Raw genomic sequence first — 23,383 nt, forward strand, 5'->3', positions numbered from 1 at the left:
ATAATTTGTCCATAATATAAAGGGGAAGGTGGGGGAAGTTAAGTAACTATAGATTGGGGGAGGTCAGTTGGGGAATAAACAGATAGGGAGGAACGCACAGAAAGAGTTGTAAAGTGCCAAATGAAGCAAGAAACAATAACCTACACTCTGGTAGGTATAGCACGCGGAGAGGTAGAGGTAGCTAAACCATGAAGTAAGAAGAAGGTTCCATAAGAGTAGAGGGGGAGGGAGGTGGGGGGGAGGGGGCCTAGATTCGGGAAGGGTAATACTCTATGCCTATTGAAGGGACATGTGTATTATTAGCTAGGAGAGCAATCCTATGAAAGAACACATTAAGAGGACCAGCCTGCAAATACTGTTGGGATAGTACACAGAGTAAAACACGAGATACAATTATTGGAGTTTAATATAAAAGTTTATTGTTAATAGTTATGCAACTGTACTGTAACTATACATGTACACATCATAAATATATAAGAAGACAAGAGGGAAGGGATAGGGGAGGAAAGATTGGAAAACTTTGATGATAGAAGTTTCAGGTTCATTAATATGCGATAGAACTATTTGTTATCCGATTTATATTGATTAATATGGACTTGTATACCATGTGAACTCATCAATAAAAATTGTTGAAACATAAAATGAGCTTCTTGCAAAAATATCACATGGGGTTTAAAGTATAAAAGTTCCTTAAATAACTTTTGGCATTTTTGAGGTGAGTTCAAACCCTTAACATTGTATGTCAAAAACTAAGTACGCCCTCATTTAAATGACAAGTTAAACAATGCAAAAGACATTAACCGGAATAGGAACACAGCAGATCCTGAAAAGGAGAGAAAGCCCACCAGATAAAAGGGGAAAAAAACCCAGAGCCCAAACTAGCCCTTCCCACCCCCCACCCATCCAACACCAGACAGCAAACTCCAACGGAGTACTAAATGGGAAAGTGGGGAAGAAAAATGACCCACCACACCCAATCCACCACCCAAAACCCTCTCCCACACATTTACGCAAAACCTACCCAACCTGAAAAACTACAAAAGAATCACCATCCAACCAAGCACAGCAAAAAAATTCCCCCCTTATGCTCCGATAAACCCATCAAGTGTTCAAGCAGAGCTTCCACGTAAAGTCAGGCAGATGTGGAACTAGTCTTTGGTTTGTGAGGTATCTGTTTCCACTTTTGAAGCCTGGCTTTCAAAGGGGCTAATTCTGCAGGAGAAACCGCATTAGGTGATAGTCCAGCCTCGTGTAGGATCTTCCAAGCCTCGGTGAGACAGCATACCCGATGCAGTTTCCCCTTAGCGGTAAAGCAGAGAGCAAAAGGGAACGCCAAGCAGTAGGAAATCCGTTCCTTGGCTAGAATGTCCAAAACAGGTTTCAAGGCATGCCTCAGATAACGTAAACTGAGAAAGGTCCTGGTATATGGTGACCTTAGTCTCATTGTAATCCTCAAAAGGTACCTGTCGAGCACGTTGCAGTAAGCGCTCGAGTGCACAGGAAGCAAATCGCACAATGATGTCTCAAGGTCTATTGTCCACGGGTTTCCCCTATGTGTTCTCAATCTCGAGATTACATGGATCAGACTCCACACCAAGTATTTTATCACAGATCACTATGGTGGGAACATCCTCCTCGTCACCATTCTTGAGCACTCCACAAAAGCAGAGATTATTCCGACGCCCCCGGTTCTATACATCATCTACTTTATACTGCAATTCCTCGTATTGAGCATTAATATGTAGGAGACGAGAGTCTGTAGTATTCATATGTTCGGCCTGCTCATCAATGCGCACCGCAAAGGTCCTCTAAGTGGCCACCAAGTTCTCGAAGGTCTATGCTAATGGCGTCCATACAGTCGAGTATTTCCTCTTTAGAGGACTTTATCTCAACACAAATTTCCTCTAGGCATTTTGCCAGCTCCTTCAGGTGCATTCTTTTCGGCAGCGTGGGGTGGCTCTCAATTTGAGATAGAGCTGAGTCCAAGTCAGAATGAGAGTGAGGAGCCGGGGAATGTGGCGCTGGAGGCCTTTTGCGGACTGTCGAGTTGATTGATTATCCCCATCCTTGCGAGTCGACAGCTGCGCCTTACTCATTTTGGAGAGGCTTCCATAAAGAGGCAAGAATGGGAAAGAGGGGGACGCAAATTAATGGTCAGATAGTGGCGAATGAAGCTATTAAAAGGTAGGAAAAGTGCAGGAGCTAGTAACTCAGGCAGCCATTCAGTATCGTTACGTCACTTCCTCCTCCAACTGAATCTCTCATTTGACAGCCAATATTATAGAGATAATGGCCACAAGTCTGTCCTCCAGCGACTCATGGTTGTCGCTACTGAGTATTATCTAAATATCCAGAATTCTGTAGAACAAATTTTTTTAGACTGGTCATTGTGGGGAGGATAACTGCTTCCCAGATACTTGCCTCCTGAGTCGTCCCTTGCCATGGGATACTCGCTGCCGTTTTGGATGTTCAGGCCTCCCAGGTGAGGAGGCCTATGCAGGGGTTTGTCCATCAATGTCTTTTGAAATTCTTCTGCCTCCTCTAGCGAGCAAACTCAGCACAGCTTACCCTCTTTATAGAATACCAAAGCGAAGGGGTGTTGCCATTTGTTGTGAATTCCCTCCTTCTACAGCTGTTGAATCGGGGGGGGGGGGGGGGGGGGGGGGGTCGCAATTCACGCCTCCATTTGAGGGTGGTGGTCAAAAGATCTTGATCTCTATCGGATAACTGTCCCACTCAAGAGGGGTAGCCGCTCTCGCGTTAGTCAACACTGCTTCTTTTAAGTTCAATAAAGCACACAACAATATCTTTAGAGACATTAGGTCTTCTAGTCCCTAACACTTGGTGCACTCTCTCAATATGAATAGAGGACGGTTCTCGAGGATGGGTTGGCTCTAATAGGGTGGCTGCTACAGGCTGTGCCAATGATTCACAATCCAAATATTCCGGTATATCTGGCAATCCCTGAATCTGCAAGTTACAGCTGCAGCTCCTGTTTTCAAGCTCTTCCACTTTTTCCAATAAATACCTGGTGTCTCTCTTGTGATCAGTTGTTTTTAAAAAGTGCTCATCACTTTCGTGTGTTCTTCCAGGCCTACTTCCATTTCAGCCACGTGTTGTCCCGCACCCAATACCGCAAGCTCCTTGCAGACAGCTTTGAGATCCGTTTTGATTTCTTGAAGCCAGGAGCATATTGTTGCCATCGAGTCCTGTTGTGATGAGGATACTGGCGTGGATTCTGCAAGCGGGGGCTCTCCCACCGATGTTTGCTACACCTCTGCCGCATTTCCACCGGGATCCTCGTAGTCCAGGCCACATGCATAAGCATGCAGATCTACCACCTTAGAGCGGGGTAATGCCATCGCCAACACTAATTTCACTCTCCCAATGCTTAAAATTTTGAGATATTGCTATTTTGCTCTCAGAGGACTGCAGAGGAAGCTAATTAGCAGAAATTCAGGAGCTCCTTACTCAAGCTGCCATTCAGGTTGGTGACGTCACTTCCTCCATAGCACTACCCACTACTGAAGAAGAGGTGTGTAATTTGGGTGTTCCACTAAGAGAAAAAGTGTGTTTTGCGAGGTTCAATTTTTTAAGTTAAGCAATCTAAGCCAATCAGCTAGCTACCTTGTCAAGTTTACGACTCAAGATCTGAATTTGATTGGCAATTGTTATCTATGATACATAAAATTTGTATTATAACTAAAGAGGAGGGAAAAGAATAAAACAGACAACCAAACTCTAATATCATCAAAAAGCAAGCTAGAGAGGACCTATTAATTCATTATTCTCAATACCACAATACAGAGACAGAGACAAAGTGAAAATTAAGCACTAAAATGAAAGAAAGCCTCAAAGTCCCAGCAATAAATTTTAGCAAGGCTTTATGGTTAATTACTTCATAGGCATACAAAAAAAAAAACCCAAGAATAATTCACACAACTCTGTGCAATGCAGAAATAACAGTGGAAAAAAAAAAAATCATTGGAAACAGAAACCGACGATGGTCAGCATTTTGCTGAACTGCTGCACCAGGGATTACAGGGACCAATTTTACTGATCAATACATTCACTGAACAAAAAGAAACTTAGAACTACTACCTTCTTGCCTAACCATTTAAATAATTACATGTACCAAACTTAGGGGTCCTTTTACTAAGCTTGGTAAAAACGGCTTGCAGAAGAGAAGTGTGGACATGTGAAATTGGCAAGTGATGGGCCATATTTTACCGCAGCCATGCAGTAAAATCAAAAGTAGCATGCAGCCATTTACTGCCTGAGCCACTACCGCTAGGTCAATGGGTGGCAGTAAGGGCTCATGCGCTACTCGTGCAGTAATCAGGCAGTGTGCACCAATGTGACCATGCTGCCGATTACCACCAGGAAAGCCCCTCATGGTAGAAAATAGAAAAATATTTTCTACCACAGGAAACAGCGTATGCCAACTTCAAAACTACCGCAGAGCGCCACTACCTCTACAGTAGTGCCAATTTGGCACACATTAGTCCTACCCTTGCTTAGTAAAAGGACCCCTTACTGTTCACTTGAAAATCACACCACTTTTGGTGTCACCTTCCTCTCAAAACATGGCTGAGGGGCATTTGAAGTGTTTAAATAGACCCATGTTATAATACCATGCATGCAATGCACAGAGGCTATGACAACTTAATTCCTCAATTACAAGCTCTTCTACTCCACTTGTAGAAGCTCTCTTAATATTACCATAATCTCTGTTCTAGAATCTATTCTACTCAAGTTTTTGATTCAGCTTGTTTGGTTCTTCAGTCTCTAGGGTGAATATCCAGAGCTGCTCACAATGTAAAAGGGTTCCGTGTCGGATTTGTACATTTGCAGCTATATGTTCTACCACACAGCAGTGTAATGTAGAGCAAACATGTCCATGTTCAAAACAATGCTGAAGAGGAGGATACAACCTATTGTGCTTTAAACATTTCTGTCCATTGTGGGTGTCTTAAAAACACAGGTGGTCTTGTCCTATATATACACTTTTGGATAAGGACACAGCACTGCATATCAGTCTTGCAAGTAGTTGTATGCTTTAAAGGAAATCTTCTATTGGAAACAGAATCAATAAACCAAGCACCTAGTTACAGGATATCATCACAGACGGATCATTCCTTACATGTGCAGCTTTTCAAAAGAGGTCTGTCTGCTTACATCAGATGGACTTAATGCCTTCAACTTATGGTGCCATCTGTAGGTAACCCTTAGAAATCCTTCCTGGAAAATAGGTTGCAATGTGAGAACTTGCCAATGTTTTCAAAGGATGATCATTACTCTCTTAATGTCAGAACTCAGTACACAAGTAAGAGCTTGCTAGAGATCATTAACTCTGCTCAAATTGTAGATTGCTGTTTTGAGATCTTGCTCACTTATAAGCAATCACAACTAAGCATACCATCTATCTAATAAAAATTCCGCCACCAAGCAGTATTGTCATCAATACCCTCCTGTTGAGAGATTCATCGCCTCTGGCTCCAAGTAGTATAAAGTCCTAGTTCATAAAACATCAGAAGGTAATTTTACAGATCAGCATTTATCCTAGGTGCAAATCACCTGCACTACTCAGCAGAAATGAAAGCCACACCACTAGTACTCCACTTATCACTCCCCAGAGAGCAGGGTTAAATGATCAGTATTCTCAATAAAGAAGGGTAGATAGTGGGGTTCCCCAGGAGTCTATGCTGGGACCGCTGCTTTTAAACATATTTATAAATAATCTAGAGATGGGAGTAACTAGTGAGTTAATTATATTTGCTGATGACACAAAGTTAATCAATGTTGTTAAATCGCGGAAGGATTGTGAAAAATTACAAGAGGACCTTACGAGACAAAGAGTGGGCATCCAAATGGCAGGTGACACTTAATGTGAGCAAGTGCAAAGTGATGCATTTGTGAAAAAGGAACCTGAACTATAGTTACTTGATGCAAGGAGGGAGTCATCGAGCAAGAAAGGGATCCATGCGTCATCGTTGACGATACGTTGAAACCCTATGCTCAGTGTGCGGCAGCGGCTAAAAAAGCAAATAGAATGTTAGGTATTATTAGGAAAGGAATGGAAAGCAAAAATGAAGACGTTATAATGCCTTTGTATTGCTCCATGATGTGACCGCACCTCGAATACTGGGTAAAATTCTGGTCACTGCATCTCAACAAAGATATAGTGGAATTGGAAAAGGTAGAGAGAAGGGCGATGAAAATGAAAGGGGATGGGAGGACTTCCCTATGAGGAAAAGCTAAAACGGCTAGGGTTCTTCAACTTGGAGAAAAGACGGCTGAGGGAAGATATGACAGAATTCTATAAAATAATGAGTGAGGTGGAACAGGTAGACGTGAATCACTTGTTTACTCTTTCCAAACATACTAGGAATAGCGATGAAACTACAAAGTAGTAAAATTTAAAACAAAAGAAAATATTCCTTCACTCAATGTATAATTAAAGTCTGGAATTTGTTTCCAAAGAATGTGGTAAAAGCTGTTAGCTTAGCGGGGTTTAAAAAAGGTTTGATAGCTTCTTAAAAGAAAAATCCATAATCCATCGTTTATTTCTAGGATAAGCAGCATAAAATGTATTGTACTGTTTTAGGATCTTGCCAGGTACTTATAACCTGGACTATCCAGTGTTGGAAACAGGATTCTGGGCTTGCCGGACCTTCAGTCTGTCCCTGTATTGCAACACTTACAGTATGTACTTATGAGCTTTTAGCAGAAGGAGGATTCTGAGTTCTGAGAGACAGCGCTACTCCGAAAAGTATTGTCATCAGGGAAATGGCACTTCAGAAAGTCCTTGGCCTCTTGTAGTGTATTAAAAATCACGTTCTCATTTCCACAGGACATGTAACTTAACAGGATATATCATGACTTGCGGGATATTATTTTGGTAAAAACAGCTGTTTAACACTGAAGTATTGCAGCCTAAGAATCAACCTCTGGACTGCCGAGAACAGCTTAAATTTAATATTCTGATATTTAGAAGAGCACAACTGGAGTAAAGGCCGACAACAGACCACACCGACTCAGATGACATTGCTGTCTGGATGTCTCAACGCCACCTGAAATTAAATATGACCAAAACCGAGCTTCTCATTTTCCCCCCCCCAAAACCCACCTCCCCGCTCCCCCCGTTTTCTATTTCTGTTGATGGCTCTCTCATTCTCCCTGTCTCCTCAGCTCGAAACCTTGGGGTCATCTTTGACTCTTCTCTCTCCTTCTCTGCTCATATCCAGCAGATTGCCAAGACCTGTCGTTCCTTTCTTTACAACATCCGTAAAATCCGCCCCTTTCTTTCCGAGCACTCTACCAAAACCCTCATCCACACCCTTGTCACCTCTTGTTTAGACTACTGCAATCTGCTTCTTGCTGGCCTCCCACTTAGTCACCTCTCCCCTCTCCAGTCGGTTCAAAACTCTGCTGCCCGTCTCGTCTTCCGCCAGGGTCGCTTTGCTCATACTACCCCCTCTCCTCAAGACCCTTCACTGGCTCCCTATCCGTTTTCACATCCTGTTCAAACTTCTTCTACTAACCTATAAAATGTACTCACTCTGCTGCTCCCCAGTATCTCTCCACACTCGTCCTTCCCTACACCCCTTCCCGTGCACTCCGCTCCATGGATAAATCCTTCTTATCTATTCCCTTTCTCCACTACTGCCAACTCCAGACTTCGCGCCTTCTGTCTCGCTGCACCCTACGCCTGGATTAAACTTCCTGAGCCCCTACGTCTTGCCCCATCCTTGGCCACCTTTAAATCTAGACTGAAAGCCCACCTCTTTAACATTGCTTTTGACTCGTAACCACTCGCCTCCACCTACCCTCCTCTCTTCCTTCCCGTTCACATTAATTGATTTGCTTACTTTATTTTTTGTCTATTAGATTGTAAGCTCTTTGAGCAGGGACTGTCTTTCTTCTATGTTTGTGCAGCGCTGCGTATGCCTTGTAGCACTATAGAAATGCTAAATAGTAGTAGTAGTAGATGATGCTGAGAAACTCTGACTGCACAAAAGAACCTACACGTTCCGTGTTTCGGCGCCTGCCTCAGGGGTCACAAATAGTATTGGCAGAGTAAACTGGCTAGATAAGTTTACAAAAAAGCCCTTCGAATTTGTGCTGGGTGGAAACTGTTTTCTGTTTCACAGAGTACATGTTTTTTTTGCAATCTTATTTAGGCAATTTACTCCGCGAATACTATTTGTGATCCCTGAGGAAGGCTCCTTGGTGCGCTGAAACACGGACCATGTCAGGTCCCTTGTGCAATCAATAAAGCGTTTCTCAGCATCATCTCCTGAGTTGGTTTGGTCTGTGGTCAACCTTTACTCCAGTTGTGTTGTTTGGATTCATCGTAGAGGTTTTTCCTGTTTGCTGTTCCTGATCCTGACATTTAAAAGTCCTGAGTTCTTTGCGCCCACTGTAAGACACTTCTCTGTGCCTTTAATTCAACTGTCTGCATAAGATGGTTCTGGAGCAGGTTCATTTTGTTCAAGCACTTTGCCGGGACTGTCAGAGAGCTGAATCGGAATGAGATTCCCATGAGGATGGAAGAAGTTGACATGTTTTAATAATCTTTCACAAAGAGGGTTAAAACACTATTGTTTCCTAATAATGTTAACAACTAGGTTGAGGGGAGTAATATACTGTCTTAAAATGTTACTCTCAGGTATGGGGTGAGTGATTTTATTGATTTCATGTTTTTAATGATTGAACTACTGTACACTGCATTGAATGCTGAGAGATAGCAGACAAGAAGAATTATTTTGATTCCCACAGAGCGCAGACAAAATCTCTGGAGACTTCAGAATGAGGCTTGGAATGCACAGAGAGGTAGCTAGAACACAAGGCTGAACACTGGTTGAATTGTGAGTACCATCTCGAAAAAAAAAAAACATAGTAGGCTGTTGGGGTTGGAAAGAAATAGAGGGCTGTTAGCAAGTAAATACCAGTAGACTGCATCAGCAGGGTGCGGATGGAGAAGATTAATTGTGTGGATGGGTGAGGATGGAATGGTTCTTAGCAGGGGTGGGTGAGAATGGGTTAAATTTCTATCCTTGTGCAACTCTCTACTTTGCTGCCCACTGTACAACTAAGTCACCAGGCAAGGGAGGGCTAGAGAAAACCTCTTAAAACAAGTGCACTAACAAAGTCCTCTATGACATCCGATTCACCACCTTCTGGCACACCACCAATGTTTCGATGAGACCTACACTCTAGGTTCTCAATTTTCACCAACAAACTAAGAAAGAGCAGACTGTGTAGAAGATGCAGTTTTTATTCACTACTTTAGCTCCCAAAGTTTCTACAAACACATCTTCTACATGGTTTGCTCTTTTTGTCGATTACCATATTGGCTCTTCAAACCATCTGCCTTGTTGCTTTCTTGGACTATAAGCGCATACCTGGTGCCGTTTGCTTCTCTGTGAACCTCACGGATATTGTCCTTGGTCATTGACATCTATTGCTCAACATGGTCAATATGACTTACTACCTCCCATAGCGTGGAGCTCAACACTCCTGTAAAATATTTAGTTTGCCAGTAACAGTGGCATTGTCAGTTTGAATTTCAGCCAGTACTCTGTCCAAGGTAACTGCCTGCAAATCCTTCAACAATGCTGGAAATTCATCCATGTGCTCCACCGCTTCTGTGCTGTGCTCTACTCTCTGCGGGGTTCTGCCATTACAGACACACGCGTGTTCCACCATTATGGGCTGCTGCAAGCCCTTGCTTTGTCGGAGCACTGCTCCTGTCACTTACTGGATGACTTGCCATCTGGTTTGCTCATCATGTTACTTCTCTTTGCTAAGGTAATACTGGGAACAGGTGCTCCACGGTTCATGTGTGATCCTCAAGTGGCCATCTTTGGCTCCAAGCTCAATTTTCTTTGTAAAATACTGTGGACAGGAAAGATGACCCATTTGACAAGGCATGGTTAAAAATTGATTGAGGGAATACATCACTCAGTGGAATACAGGAATATCTGCACAGACTCAGAAGACTTTTCTGAGTTTTCTTTGTTTAAGGAGACTAGTCCCAGCTCAGCTCTTTTCTGGTGATGTCACCACTTGTGTGGCTGTAGTGATCTTAGCTGTCCCTTGAGAAAAATAATTGTTCTTATTAGCTTCCACCATTCTTTCCAGTATCAACACTAGGCTCTCTAATCTGTGGGTTTCTTGCTCATATCTGGAGCACTTTCACATGGGCTATTTATCAGTCTTCAGATACACTAGTAAATTTGAAAGAGATTACAGATTATCTACAGTACAATTTTTTATCCTGGATGTACAGTACTTGACACCACTAGCAATCTTTCCTTATTTCCCCTCCTTAACTTTACCCTTTCCATATCTGCTTGGTTACCTGAGCCGTGGGTTCTGTGCGAGGCTCTGCACGCGAGCCCATGCATGGTTATTTCGTGGCTGTAGTTCCACAGGGACTTTAAGTGGAAGACGCACAGGTTTCTGATCCTCCTCATCACTAAGACCTGTGGAAGAAAAACATGTTGACAAAGATGACAAGAACAAAACTGATAAATCTAGGAATAACAAGAAATCAACAGTACAAAAATTAGTATAGCAGGGAATACAAGCCATCATCTGGGAGAAAAAATTATTGATGTTTAGTACACAGCACTCAGTAGATAAAGTTTACCTTTCTTCATGGAAGGACTCAAATGAAATTACTTAAGGGTTCTTTCAACTAGAATTTAGTTCTGCTTCTCTTTTCTAAAGACACACTTCTCCACCTTCCTCTCCTTACCGTCTGGGTCACAGATTTTCTTCAGAGCCCGACACATGGGAGCTTTGATGCGCAGATTCCTCCCTTTGTAACGAACAGTTGTAGCCCTACATTTGAAACAAACAAGCAATATGAAGGAACTTTAGGTTCCTAGCTCCAATGGGTTAAAATTTGACCAAAACCTTTCTGAGCTCCAGAGGACAACTTGCACCAAATAGCCCCTTCTCCCCCATTCAAAAAAGAAACATTACAGTTCAAATGAAAAAAAAAAATTCTAGGAAAGAGCATAGAAAAATCCATGGGGGGGGGTGGGGGGGGGCGTAATATTCAGCCAGTGCTGGTCATACTTTTAAAACACTGACCATGGCTGGCTAAATTAGCCCAGATATTCAGAATTGGTCCATGTGCAGGCACCAGTACTGAGCATCTGGGGCTAAATGCTCCAGTGCTGACCACCAAGCTTATGCGGGTTCCAGCCAATACTCGGCCGGAGCATGCATAAGACAGTTATGTGGACACTAGCTGAATATCAGCCAGGACCCACATGTAAGTACATAAATATATCAGTATTGCCATACTGGGACAGATCGAAGGTCCATGAAGCCCAGTATCCTGCTTCCAACAGTGGCCAATCCAGGTCACAAGTACCTGTCAAGATCCCAAAACAGTAAATACATTTTATGCTGCTTATCCTAGAAATAAGCAATGGATTTTCCCCAATAATTTTTCAGAGGCCCTCCAATTCCCCTTCCCTAAAAAAGGAGCCCCCCCCCCATGCAGGATAATGGCTGCCGTGCCCCCCCCCCCCCCCATCTGCAATTCCTAGTAGTCGATCCAGTGGGAGCAGGAGTGAAGCCCACTCGCTCCTGCCCCTAGCAGCTGCCTTTCCAAAATGGCTGCCATGACCTCTCACTGTAGCCTTGTGGTAGTATCGAAGTACCGCAAGGCTGCTATTAGAGTTTGCAGCACCATTTTAGAAAGGTAGCCTCTAGGGGCAGGAGCAGGGCTGCTGAGAAGGGGGGGGGGGGGGGGGGGAAACCAAGCCCAACACCGGCAAGCTTCTTTCATGCCTGCTTCCAGGCCTGTCTCTCCTGCATGCTGCCCAGGACCCAGATGATTGCATTAACAAAATATTGCATTAATGCAATTATCCAGGTACTGACTCCCGGCAAAGAGAAACAAAAGAGGACAGCAGCAGTCAGACAGGATGGTAAGAGGGCAGGGTGGGCAGCGGCGGTCTGAGTGGTGGTGGGTGGCCCAAATGGGGGGGGGGGGGGGAGTGGTGCAGTGGTGGATTGAATGAGGGGAGCGGCAGTGGCAGCCCAGGTGGGGGAGGGGCACGGTAGTCAGGTCCTGCCCCAGGGCCAGCTGTCTCTCTCAGTGACCCTGGGCAGGAGTGAGTGGGCTTTGCTCCTCCCCACTGGACCACCAGGGATTGCAGGCCCGGGGTGGGGAGGCTATTCTGCATGTTCAAAGGGTGGGAGGGCCTCTGAAAAGCTTCTGAACTACGCGAGTCCCGGCCAATATTCAGTGCCGGAGCCTGTATAGCTAAACAGGTGAATTCAGGACAGCTTTTCAGTTGACCTAAAATTTGCTGCTCAGCTTCGCAGGTACTGGCACTGAATACTGTTATACCTACAAGCTCCTCCTCTGCACCGTCATTGACCCGCCCACTTTTTTGTTGGGTGGTCAGAACTGATATTCAGCGGTTGGGCGGCCATAAGTTATGTTTTATTGTATTGTTATTAAGTGAACAGGAGCCTCTCCTGCCCACTTAAATTGCTTTGAGTAGCAGGTGACTTACTTCTAACTTTAACAAACAGTGTCAGCTTTAAAGAAAGGCCAGTGGTCACGTGATCACCATGCTAGGAACAGCAACTAGAACGCTGAGCTCCTGGATCTCCTCTGTTTAAATCAGCACATTATCTGCATATTACATCTTGCCTTTTGTTGGGATTTTGTGACCTTGCTCTGGAATACCTAGAGCATTTAATTGCTGGTCTCAGTTTCAATCGTTTTGGTGGAAAGGCTTCAAAAAAAGCTCCGGAGACAGCGGGATACGCCTAGGCAGGAAGAAGGCAAGATGGACGACCAGTGTGCCCCGCCGAGCCCCTCGGTGAGCTCCGCTTGGACTGCTTAGATAAAGGCAGAAGTAAAAGCAGCAGTGGAGGCAGCCTTGGATACTAATCTTCAACAGCTGTTTGATCAGGCAGATGAAGCACATGAACACCTTGATAGCATTAGCCTGGAGCTGGATGGAGGCTTACAAAGAACCTTCAGTCTGTAGGATCATTAGCGCTAGATGGCATCCAAACAAGAACAGCTGTGTAAGAAGGTTGTGGAGCTAGAGGACGAGGACTGTGTCAGAATTTTAAAAAGCATGGGACAGGCACGTGGGATCTCTTAGGAAAAGAAGGAGTTAGTGGTTCCTGTGAATAGGCCATTCGGCCCTCATCTGCCATCTTGTTTCTATTTAAAAAATCACTTGAGATGCAATAATCTGCGCATCATGGGATTACCTTAATCGTTGATGGAGCGTTACCTGCCTGATGTTTTTTGGAAACGTGGCTGCCTTCTACATTGAATTTGGATACTTGGCTACAACATTTTCAATTGGAACGGGCTCATTGGCTGGATTCAGTAAGGGATACAGCGGCAAGGCCCTGAGTACTGATAATTAAAGGTGCTTAACTACGCGCACAAAAAGCTCATCATGCAATCTCTGCATGGAGATTGTTTTCAGGATTATTCTTTACATGTGCAACAGCAGAAAGCATTCGCCCTACATTCTCACAATTCTATAGAGTGCACGTGCATTTTGTTTTGCTGTATCCCGCTAAACTTAGAATTTCTCATGAGGGGCGGACTCATCTCTTAGTTCAGCCAGAGGTCACACGCACTTTTCTTTTTTGGAGACTTTGCCGCAGTCCTCTGCCCAAATGACAGTCTTCGCAGGTCCTTGATACCCAAAATTGCTGGGTGGCTGGAGTACGAAGTGTGCAGAACCTGTAGTTTGTCTCATTTTGTTTTTAAATATATTGATATTTAGAGCGAGAGAGAAAGAAAGAAAGAAAGAGAGACCTACGCAACGGTATTTTGGACACTAATTTTGGAGGACCATCTTTTTTCCACCGCTGGAACCTTGGACACCTCGTTGTTGGCCCTTGGCAGGCAGTGGAGAAGGAGGAGGGGAGGGAATAGTCGGGCCAAGTGAGAAATGGGAAAGTGCAGACATGGAAAAGACAACACAGAAAGCATAGGCCAGCAAGTTCTCCCCCCTCCCCCTGCTAGGGACTCTGGGCACTTTGCTTAGACGGACTTTAGCAAGCAGGGAGAAAGGCGGGGAAACGAATGGACCAAGAAAGAAAAGAAAAGTAATAGACAAAAACAAGAAAACCACAGAAAAACCAAACTTCCTACCCTTTTTTTTTCTCTTGCTCCTTGGTGAATTTGTAATATTATATCTAATTTAATGGGTTTCTGGTAGCCATTGTACTTCCTTCTATAGGCTGAGTGGGAATTATCATTGTCAAGGGAGGGTGTGCCAGTGCTGAATGAGGATGCTGTGGGTGGGATTAGTAGGAGGGTTGTTTGAGTGGGGGGTTGGTGAATTGGTAGTGTAAGAGATCGGTCAATTGGAGTATTTGAAATTTCTCAACCTGGAATGCCAGTCTCAGGGTTTTTTTCTTTTTCTACTGAACGTTTTGTTGGAGAAATGGGTGTGGGGGATGGTGCTAGCAAACATTGAAGGAAGTGTTGCAAGGGGATGGGGATGTTGCTAGCAGACATTGAAGGAAGTGTTGCAAGAGGATTTTGGTGTAGGTACTGTTGGGGTAGGGGACGTAGGTCCTTGGAGGTATGCAATTCTCTGCTTTCAGGGGAGGCTGGGCCAGCCTGCCTTTTCAAAGGGAGTGTGTATGTATTGGGATATTATCTATTTTAGTTTCAGCTGTAATATGAAGGTAGTAAGTTGGAATATGGGGGTATTAACTTCCCTATTAAACGTTCAAAAATCCTGCAACAGTTGCAACAGCATAGGGCTAATCTGGTACTGTTACAGGACACCTTAATGCTGTGGAAAGTGCAAAGCTTAAACGATGGTGGGTGGAGGACTGTATAGCTGCTCCTGCTCAGAAGCGGGGTGTTGCTTTATTAGCAAGGTGAGGGGTAGTAGATAAACTCAAACTTTTAGAAGCAGACCCTGAGGGCCACTTTCTTATTTGCAAAGCCACGGTGGCAAGACAGGACTTAGTGTTGGTCAATAATTTATGCCCCAAACCATTTTGATAGGGCTTTTTCTTTTTCAAAAGTGACCATGCACTTTCTGGCTTATGATTATCTTTATCTGGTGGGGGGTGATTTTAACACTGCATGGGACCATGCCCTTGATCGCTCACAATCTCAAAGAGGACACTGTCAATCTGGCTAGTGGCCTAATTTCTATAGGCAACTTGATTTGGTTGATATATGGATGGTCCTGCATACCACAGAAAGAATTAACACACTTATCTAGGGCCCATTCGACAATTCCAAATTGATTACCTCCTGCTTTCTGCTACATTGTTTTCCAGGGTCTCCCAAGCTGGAATAGGTCCGTATGCAATTTCTGCTCACGTCTGGGCCTGGGTAAACTGGTATCCTGAAGGGACTGGTATGCAGCGACAACATTGGGTTTTCCTTCTGATGTTGTACTACGATAAGTTTCAGGAGTGTGTTACATGGTAAAATTATGTATAATCATACCTGATAATTTTCTTTCCATTAATCATAGCTGATCAATCCATAGACTGGTGGGTTGTGTCCATCTACCAGCAGGTGGAGATAGAGAGCAAACTTTTGCCTCCCTATATGTGGTCATGTGCTGCCGGAAACTCCTCAGTATGTCGATATCAAAGCTCCATCCGCAGGACTCAGCACTTAGAGAATTACACCCACGAAGGGACACTCTGCCCAGCTCACCACCGCCGAAACGGGGGAGGGGAATTAACCCAGCTCATCCCCACACAAGTGGGGGAGGGGAATCCGTCCAGCTCATCCCCGCGGAGCGGGGGAGGGACACCACACCCGCCGATGCGGGGGGATCTGGCTTATCCTGCAACCGCAACCGCGGGAGGAGCTGACTGACCCTAACACCGCCGAAGCGGGAGGGGTACAAAGCTGCCCTACAGCCGCAAGAAGCGGGAGGGAGTGCCGGCAGAATTTTAAGTCTCAATCCAGCCCCGTATAACGGAGGGGAGAGGAATGCAGCAGCTCACTGTAACACAAACTCGTCTCAACTCTTGAAGAATCCAAGTGAAAAAACTTGAACACGAAGTCTTTCTGAAGTAACTGAAGACTAAACTTGAACCTGAAATGCAACCAGAATAAAAACAGTACAGATATCTGGGAGGGGCTATGGATTGATCAGCTATGATTAATGGAAAGAAAATTATCAGGTATGATTATACATAATTTTACCTTCCATATCATCAAGCTGATCAATCCATAGACTGGTGGGATGTACCGAAGCAGTACTCACCCAGGGCGGGACATAGAAATCCCTGACCTCAACACTGAAGCTCCAAACCGGGCCTCCGCCCGTGCAGCCACAGTCAAACGGTAATGCTTGGAGAATGTATGAGCCGAAGCCCAAGTTGCCGCCTTGCATATCTCTTCCAAGGAGACGGATCCGGCCTCTGCCATCGAGGCCGCCTGAGCTCTCGTGGAGTGAGCCTTCAGCTGGATAGGCGGCACCTTCCCCGCGGCCACATAAGCCGCTGCAATGGCTTCCTTGACCCATCTTGCCACTGTAGGCTTAGCAGCCTGCAGACCCTTACGAGGACCTGCAAACAGGACAAACAGATGATCCGATTTCCGGAAATCATTGGTCACCTCTAAGTATCTGATGATGACTCGTCTCACATCCAGATATTTAAGAGCAGAGTACTCCTCTGGGTAGTCCTCCCTACGAAAGGAAGGGAGACAGAGCTGCTGATTCACATGGAAGCGAGAACCAATCTTGGGCAGGAAGGAAGGCACTGTGCGAATAGTCACTCCTGCCTCAGTGAACTGCAGAAAAGGCTCTCGACATGAGAGCGCCTGGAGCTCGGAAACTCTTCTGGCTGAAGTGATAGCCACCAAAAAGACTGCTTTCAACGTCAGGTCTTTCAGAGATGCCCTCGACAAGGGTTCCAAAGGCGGCTTCTGCAATGCTCTTAGCACCAGGTTGAGATTCCACGCAGGCACCACTGAGTGCAGAGGAGGGCGCAGGTGATTAACTCCCTTGAGAAAGCGCACCACATCTGGCTGCGAAGCCAGGGAAACACCCTTCAGGCGGCCCCTGAAGCAAGCCAGAGCCGCTACCTGGACTTTAAGGGAACTGAGCGACAGGCCTTTCTCCAAACCTTCTTGCAGGAACGCCAACACTGAAGAAATTGGAGCAGTGAAGGGAGAAAGTGAGCCTGCTTCACACCATGCTGCAAAGATACGCCAAACCCTGGCGTAAGCAGTAGAAGTAGAGCGCTTCCTCGCTCTCAGCATAGTGGCGATGACCTTGTCTGAGAAGCCCTTCTTCCTCAGACGCTGCCGCTCAATAGCCAGGCCGTAAGACCAAAGGGAGAGGGATCCTCCATCACCACGGGACCCTGATGTAACAGGCCCTGCTCCACTGACAGCCGCAGAGGATCGTCGACTGAGAGCCTGAACAAGTCCGCATACCAGGGACGTCTGGGCCAATCCGGACCCACCAGGATTACCCTGCCGGGATGCTTTGCCACCCGGTCTAGCACCCTGCCCAACATGGGCCAGGGTGGGAACACATAGAGGAGCTCTTGTGTCGGCCACTGTTGGAGAAGAGCATCTACTCCCAGGGATCGAGGGTCCCGTCCTCTGCTGAAAAAGCGCGGCACTTGGCCATTGGCCGATGACGCCATCAGATCTAGGCTCGGCTGGCCCCAGCGCTTCGTGATGTCCAAGAACACCTGAGCAGATAGTTGCCACTCTCCGGGCTCCAAGGTATGGCGACTGAGAAAGTCCGCCTTGACATTCATGACTCCGGCAATGTGGGCCGCTGAAAGCTGCTCCAGGTTCGCTTCCGCCCACTGGCAAAGACTCATAGCCTCCTTGGCTAGAGGGGCGCTCTTGGTACCTCCCTGGCGGTTGATATAGGCCACAGCCGTGGCATTGTCCGACAGGACCCGTACAGGCTTCAACACCAGTACCGGGATGAACTCCAATAACACCAACCGAATGGCTCTGAGTTCCAGGAGGTTGATAGACCACTTGCCTCTGCAGGAGACTAGAGCCCCTGCGCTGTCCTTCCCAAGCAGTGGGCTCCCCAGCCCATCAAAGAGGCGTCTGTCGTGACGACAATCCACTCCGGGGTCACCAGAGGCAATCCTGCAGACAACTTGTCTGTCTGCGTCCACCAGCTCAGCGCCTTGCGCACTGCTGGGTCCACGGGAAGGCGCACAGCATAATCCTCCGACATCGGAGTCCAGCGCAGCAGCAGAGATAGCTGCAGTGGTCTCATATGAGCCCTGGCCCAGGGCACTACTTCCATCGTGGCCGTCATAGAGCCCAACAGCTGCACGTAGTCCCAAGCCCGAATAGGAGAGGCTACTAGGAACTAGTCCACCTGAGCCTGAAGCTTGACAATCCGATTGTCTGGCAGGAACACTCTGCCCACTTGGGTGTCGAATCGAACTTCCAGATACACCAGGGACTGAGTCGGGCGCAGCTGGCTCTTCTTCCAGTTGATGATCCATCCCAGGGAGCTCAAAAGAGCAATTACCCGGTCCATAGCTTTGCCGCACTCTGCATAAGAGGGGGCTCGGATCAACCAGTCGTCCAGATAAGGATGGACTTGTACTCCTTCCTTTAGCAGGAAGGCCGCTATGACCCCCATTACTTTGGAAAAGGTCCGCGGAGCAGTAGCCAACCCGAAAGGGAGGGCTCTGAACTGGAAGTGTCGTCTCAGGACTGTAAAACGCAGAAAGCGTTGGAGAGGAGGCCAGATGGGAATATGCAGGTACGCTTCCTTGATGTCCAAGGAAGCCAAGAACTCTCCTGCCTTCACTGCCGCTATAACAGAGCGGAGAGTCTCCATGCGAAAGTGCCTCACTTTCCAGGCCCGATTGACCCCTTTGAGGTCGAGGATAGGCCGGACAGAACCTCCTTTCTTTGGAACCACAAAGTAAATGGAGTAATGTCCCTTGCCAATCTGATTTTTTGGCACCGGAACGACCGCACCCCGGCGGATCAGGTTGTCCAAGGTCTGCTGCACTACCACCGCTTGACCGGAGACTTGCAGGGAGAGAGTACAAACCCGTCTCTTAAGGGTTGGCAGAACTCTAGCTTGTAGCCGTCTCTGATGACTTCCAGCACCCACGCGTCTGAAGCTATAGTGGTCCACTCGCCCAGAAACGAGGACAGCCGTCCTCCAATCTGCACTGGGGCGTGGACCAAGGCCCCGTCATTGGGTACGAGACCCTGGGGGAGGACCGGAGGGAGCACCTCCGGGACGGCGGTCTCTGCGAAAGGAATGCTGCTTGGGGGAGAAATTCCTCTTGAAGGAAGAGGGGGCAGAGGAACCCGACTTGCCCGGGCGGTACCGATGGGCTTCCTGCAACCGTCCTCTGGAGGTATCGGGACGAGTACTAACCCGAGCCCTGACCTCTGGTAATTTCTTGCCCTTAGACGTGCCGAGATCGGTCACGATTTTGTCCAGCTCGACCCCAAAGAGCAGCTTGCCTTTAAAAGGCAATCTAGCCAGGCGGGATTTAGAGGCGTGGTCAGCAGACCAATGTTTCAGCCAAAGCCACCGCCGCGCAGAGACTGTCTGAGCCATGCCTTTAGCTGAGGCTCTCCAGACATCATACAGCAAGTCTGCCAAATAGGCTAAGCCCGATTCCAGGGCCGGCCAATCAGCCCTCAAGGAATGATCCGAGGGGGAAGCCCGCTGCACCATAGTCCGGCACGCCCTGGCCACATAGGAGCCGCAAACTGAGGCCTGCAAACTTAAAGCAGCTGCCTCAAAGGACGACCTTAAGGCCGCCTCCAATCTTCTGTCTTGGGCGTCCTTTAGGGCCGTGCCACCTTCCACCGGCAACGCCGTTTTCTTAGTCACCGCAGTGATTAAAGAATCCACGGTAGGCCACAGATAGGCCTCACGTTCACTCACAGCCAAAGGATAGAGGCGGGACATAGCCCTAGCCACTTTAAGGCTCGTTTCCGGGACATCCCATTGAGCCGCAATTAAGGTGTGCATGGCATCATGCACGTGGAAGGTTCTAGGCGGGCGCTTCGTCCCCAGCATAATGGCAGAGCCAACAGGGGCTGAGGGAGAGACGTCCTCCGGAGAGGAAATCTTCAAAGTGTCCATGGCCTGTAACAACAGGTTGGGCAAATCCTCTGGGCTAAAAAGCCGCGCTGCAGAGGGGTCATCCGCTCCAGCCGAGCGGGGATCTATCTCCTCCAAGGAATCCGCAAAGGATCGTTGGGAGACCTCAGACACGCTGCCCTCATCTACATCGGAGGAGACAAAAGTCCTCCAAGGCCTGGAAATCAACCCGAGGGCGTTTACCTCTGGGAACCTCAACCTCTTTATCAGAAGAGGGAGCAGGGGCAGCGTTTTGCATGAGGAAAGCCTGATGCAGCAGCAAAACAAACTCGGGGGAGAAACCCCCCAGACTGTGCACTTCCGCAGCCTGGGCAACAGCCCTAGACGCACTCTCAACCGGCGCTCGCAATAGCGGGGGAGAGACATGCTGCGCATCCAAAATGGCGTCCGGCGCGAAACTCCGTGAAGGAGCCGCGCGGGAAGAACGGCGCTTAACTTTAGCCGCTTTTGTGCCATCGCCCAAATTAAGGGCGTTCATGGCATTAATGTCTCCAACCTCAAGGGCGGCCCCGAAGAAGCCGTCCGAGCCGCGTGGCCGGCCAAGATGGCGGAGGCAAGGAGCGGGGGATGGGCGTTTATGGCGGGAAAAAACCGCCACGCCGGAGGAACGACCGGGACATTCATCGGTCACTAAACTATCACCCATCAAGGGCGAGTCAGGTTGTAAAACCCCCGCATCCCCTCTAGAAGCGCTCCAGCGATCCGGGGAGCGACCCTTTGCGCCCTCGCCCTCCGACGCCATTGCCACGAGGAGAAGAATCGGGGAACCCCCTGCCCGCTATAAAAAGGTAAAATTACCTGCTTGCCGCTCCGAGCTGTAACGAACTGGTTTCCCAGTGAGTAGCTGCAATGAACGTTTAAAGACACGTCGAATTAAACGCCTTTAAAGACGTTTAAAAATATTTTTTTTTTTTTTTTTTAAACGGAGCCAGCGGGAGGGGGGAGAAAAGGAGGGACCTGGCACCACCAGGTTTGCACTTGCTCAAAAGAGCCCTCAACCCCAGGCCTCAACAAAACCTAAGGATTAGGCTTGGAGGCCTAGCCAGAGCTGCTGCTGTGTGTGACCACCACCTGCTGAGATAGAGAACATACTGAGGAGTTTCCGGCAGCACATGACCACATATAGGGAGGCAAAAGTTTGCTCTCTATCTCCACCTGCTGGTAGATGGACACAACCCACCAGTCTATGGATTGATCAGCTTGATGATATGGAATGTGTAATTTATATTCACTCCACCAATCAGGCCCATGAAGATGACCCTCTGGTTTATTGGGAGGCAGCGAAATCCATCTTATGAGGAGAGATAATCAGTTATACTAACCATGTACATACCACATGAGATAGAGAAATTTAGAGATTAGAACAATGGCTTCATGTTGCCAGGCAGTTGTTTGGAAAGATGCATTATGAGTACAGGCAGCAGGTTTTGGAGCTCCAGATAGCAAAAATAAATAAATGGCTTTTTACAAGTACCAGCTTTATAAACATACAAACAAGGGGGAAGCTTTTGGCGAGATTGATCACTCATAGGGAGAGTCCGAAAAGGGTTTTGGTCCTTCAGCAGGAAGGGGGTAGGCAGGTTACAGAGGATAAGACTATTTATATGTCTGTATTTGGAAAATCTTTCTTTGCCACAATTGGCTACAATGGCCTTTGCTTACTTGAACACCCTTATTCAGCTGGGGGTATATCGAGCTATTCATCAAAGTCCTTTATTGAAAGCACCAGGAGATGACAGTATGCAAATGGAGTTTTATAAGTTGATGGGGGAGGACATTGGGGTTCCATTGGCCAAGATGTTCAATGTGATGATAGAGGCAGAGGCAATACCAAAGACTCTGACCACAGCACGGGTGGTAGTGCTCCCAAAGACGGGTATGGATCTCACCCTTCCCGAATCATACCGTCCCATTTCACTTTCAAATGCAGAGGTTAAATTGTCTAAGATTATGGCGAATCAGTTGGCCAGATTCATGCCAGCCTTGATCCATGAAGCTCAAGTGGGGTTTGTGCAGGGGCAAACGGTTGAGAAAAATCTCCAGAAAATCTTGCTTTCATTGGAGCAATGTCAATGCGAGAGTACCCCATCCTTATTGATCTGCTTTGATGTGGAGAATGTCTAACTAGATGAAATGGGATTTTCTGTATGTGACTCTTGACAATTATGGGTTTACGGGACAGTTCATGTCAACCATAAGGGCATTATACTTGTGCTAAATCTTAGTTAATGCTCTGGAATCAGATGTTTTTCTTGAATGGGGATTATGTTTGTATTAGCATAAGGCTGCTCTTGATTTCTGATTTAGTTAATTCAATCTGTTTAATAAAAATTACTGAAACAAAGACAGGCCAGGGCAGTTGCCAAGGTGCTGTTAGGCAGGGGCCTGTGCCCTGCATATTTTCAGCTGCAGTGAACTACGATTCACTATGCATACTATCCAGCTTATTTTCGAAAGAGATCATCGGCCATCTTCTGACATAAATCGGGAGATGGCCGGCCATCTCCTGAACCTGGCCAAATCGGTATAATCGAAAGCCGAATTTGGCTAGCACCAACTGCTTTCCGTCGCAGAGCCGGGCAAACATGAACACAGGGTACAGAAGTCGGGACAGGGGCGGGGTGGAGGCAGGGCGGGGGCGTGGCTACGAGATGGCCAGCTTCGCCAGATAATGGAAAAAAGATGGCTGGGTCTGACGAGCATTTCGCCGGCTGCACTTGGTCCATTTATTTTTAGGACCAAGTATCAAAAAAGTGCCCCAAATGACCAGTTGACCACCAGAGGGAATTGGGGATCACCTCCCTGTACTCCCCCACTGGTCACAAAACCCCTCCCAACCAAAAAAAATTTTTTTTTGCCAGCCTTTATACCAGCCTCGAATGTCATACCCAGCTCCTTGACAACAGTATGCAGGTCCCTGGAGCAGTATTTAGTGGGTTCAGTGCACTTCAGGCAGGTGGACCCAGGCCCATCCCCCCCCTACCTGTTACACTTCTGGTGATAAATGTTGAACCCTCCAAACCCCACTGTACCCACATGTAGGTGCCCCCCTTCATCCCTAAGGGCTATGGTAGTGGTGTAGAGTTGAGGAGAGTGGGTTTTGGGGGGATTTGGGGGGGCTCAGCACCAAGGGAAGAGAGGTATGCAACTGGGAGCAATTTTTGAAGTCCACTGCAGTGCCCCCTACATGCGAGCCCTCCAAAATACCTACTGTACCTACATATAGGTGACACCTTGTCTCGAAATACCTAGCCACCCAC

At 47.1% G+C, this 23,383-nt stretch overlaps 1 protein-coding gene across 1 annotated transcript in view; it reads right to left on the reverse strand.

The window, feature by feature from the left end:
• The window catches only part of CRAMP1 (cramped chromatin regulator homolog 1), a 615,140-nt gene that overhangs the window by 398,077 nt on the left and 193,680 nt on the right, over window positions 1-23,383 (reverse strand). Inside the window, 2 exon segments of the mRNA XM_030211519.1 lie at window positions 10,367-10,490; window positions 10,766-10,851. Coding sequence (XP_030067379.1) covers window positions 10,367-10,490; window positions 10,766-10,851 — 210 coding nt within the window.

This window comes from Microcaecilia unicolor, chromosome 8 (genome assembly GCF_901765095.1).
Source record: "Microcaecilia unicolor chromosome 8, aMicUni1.1, whole genome shotgun sequence".
Taxonomy (NCBI): Eukaryota; Metazoa; Chordata; class Amphibia; order Gymnophiona; family Siphonopidae; genus Microcaecilia; species Microcaecilia unicolor.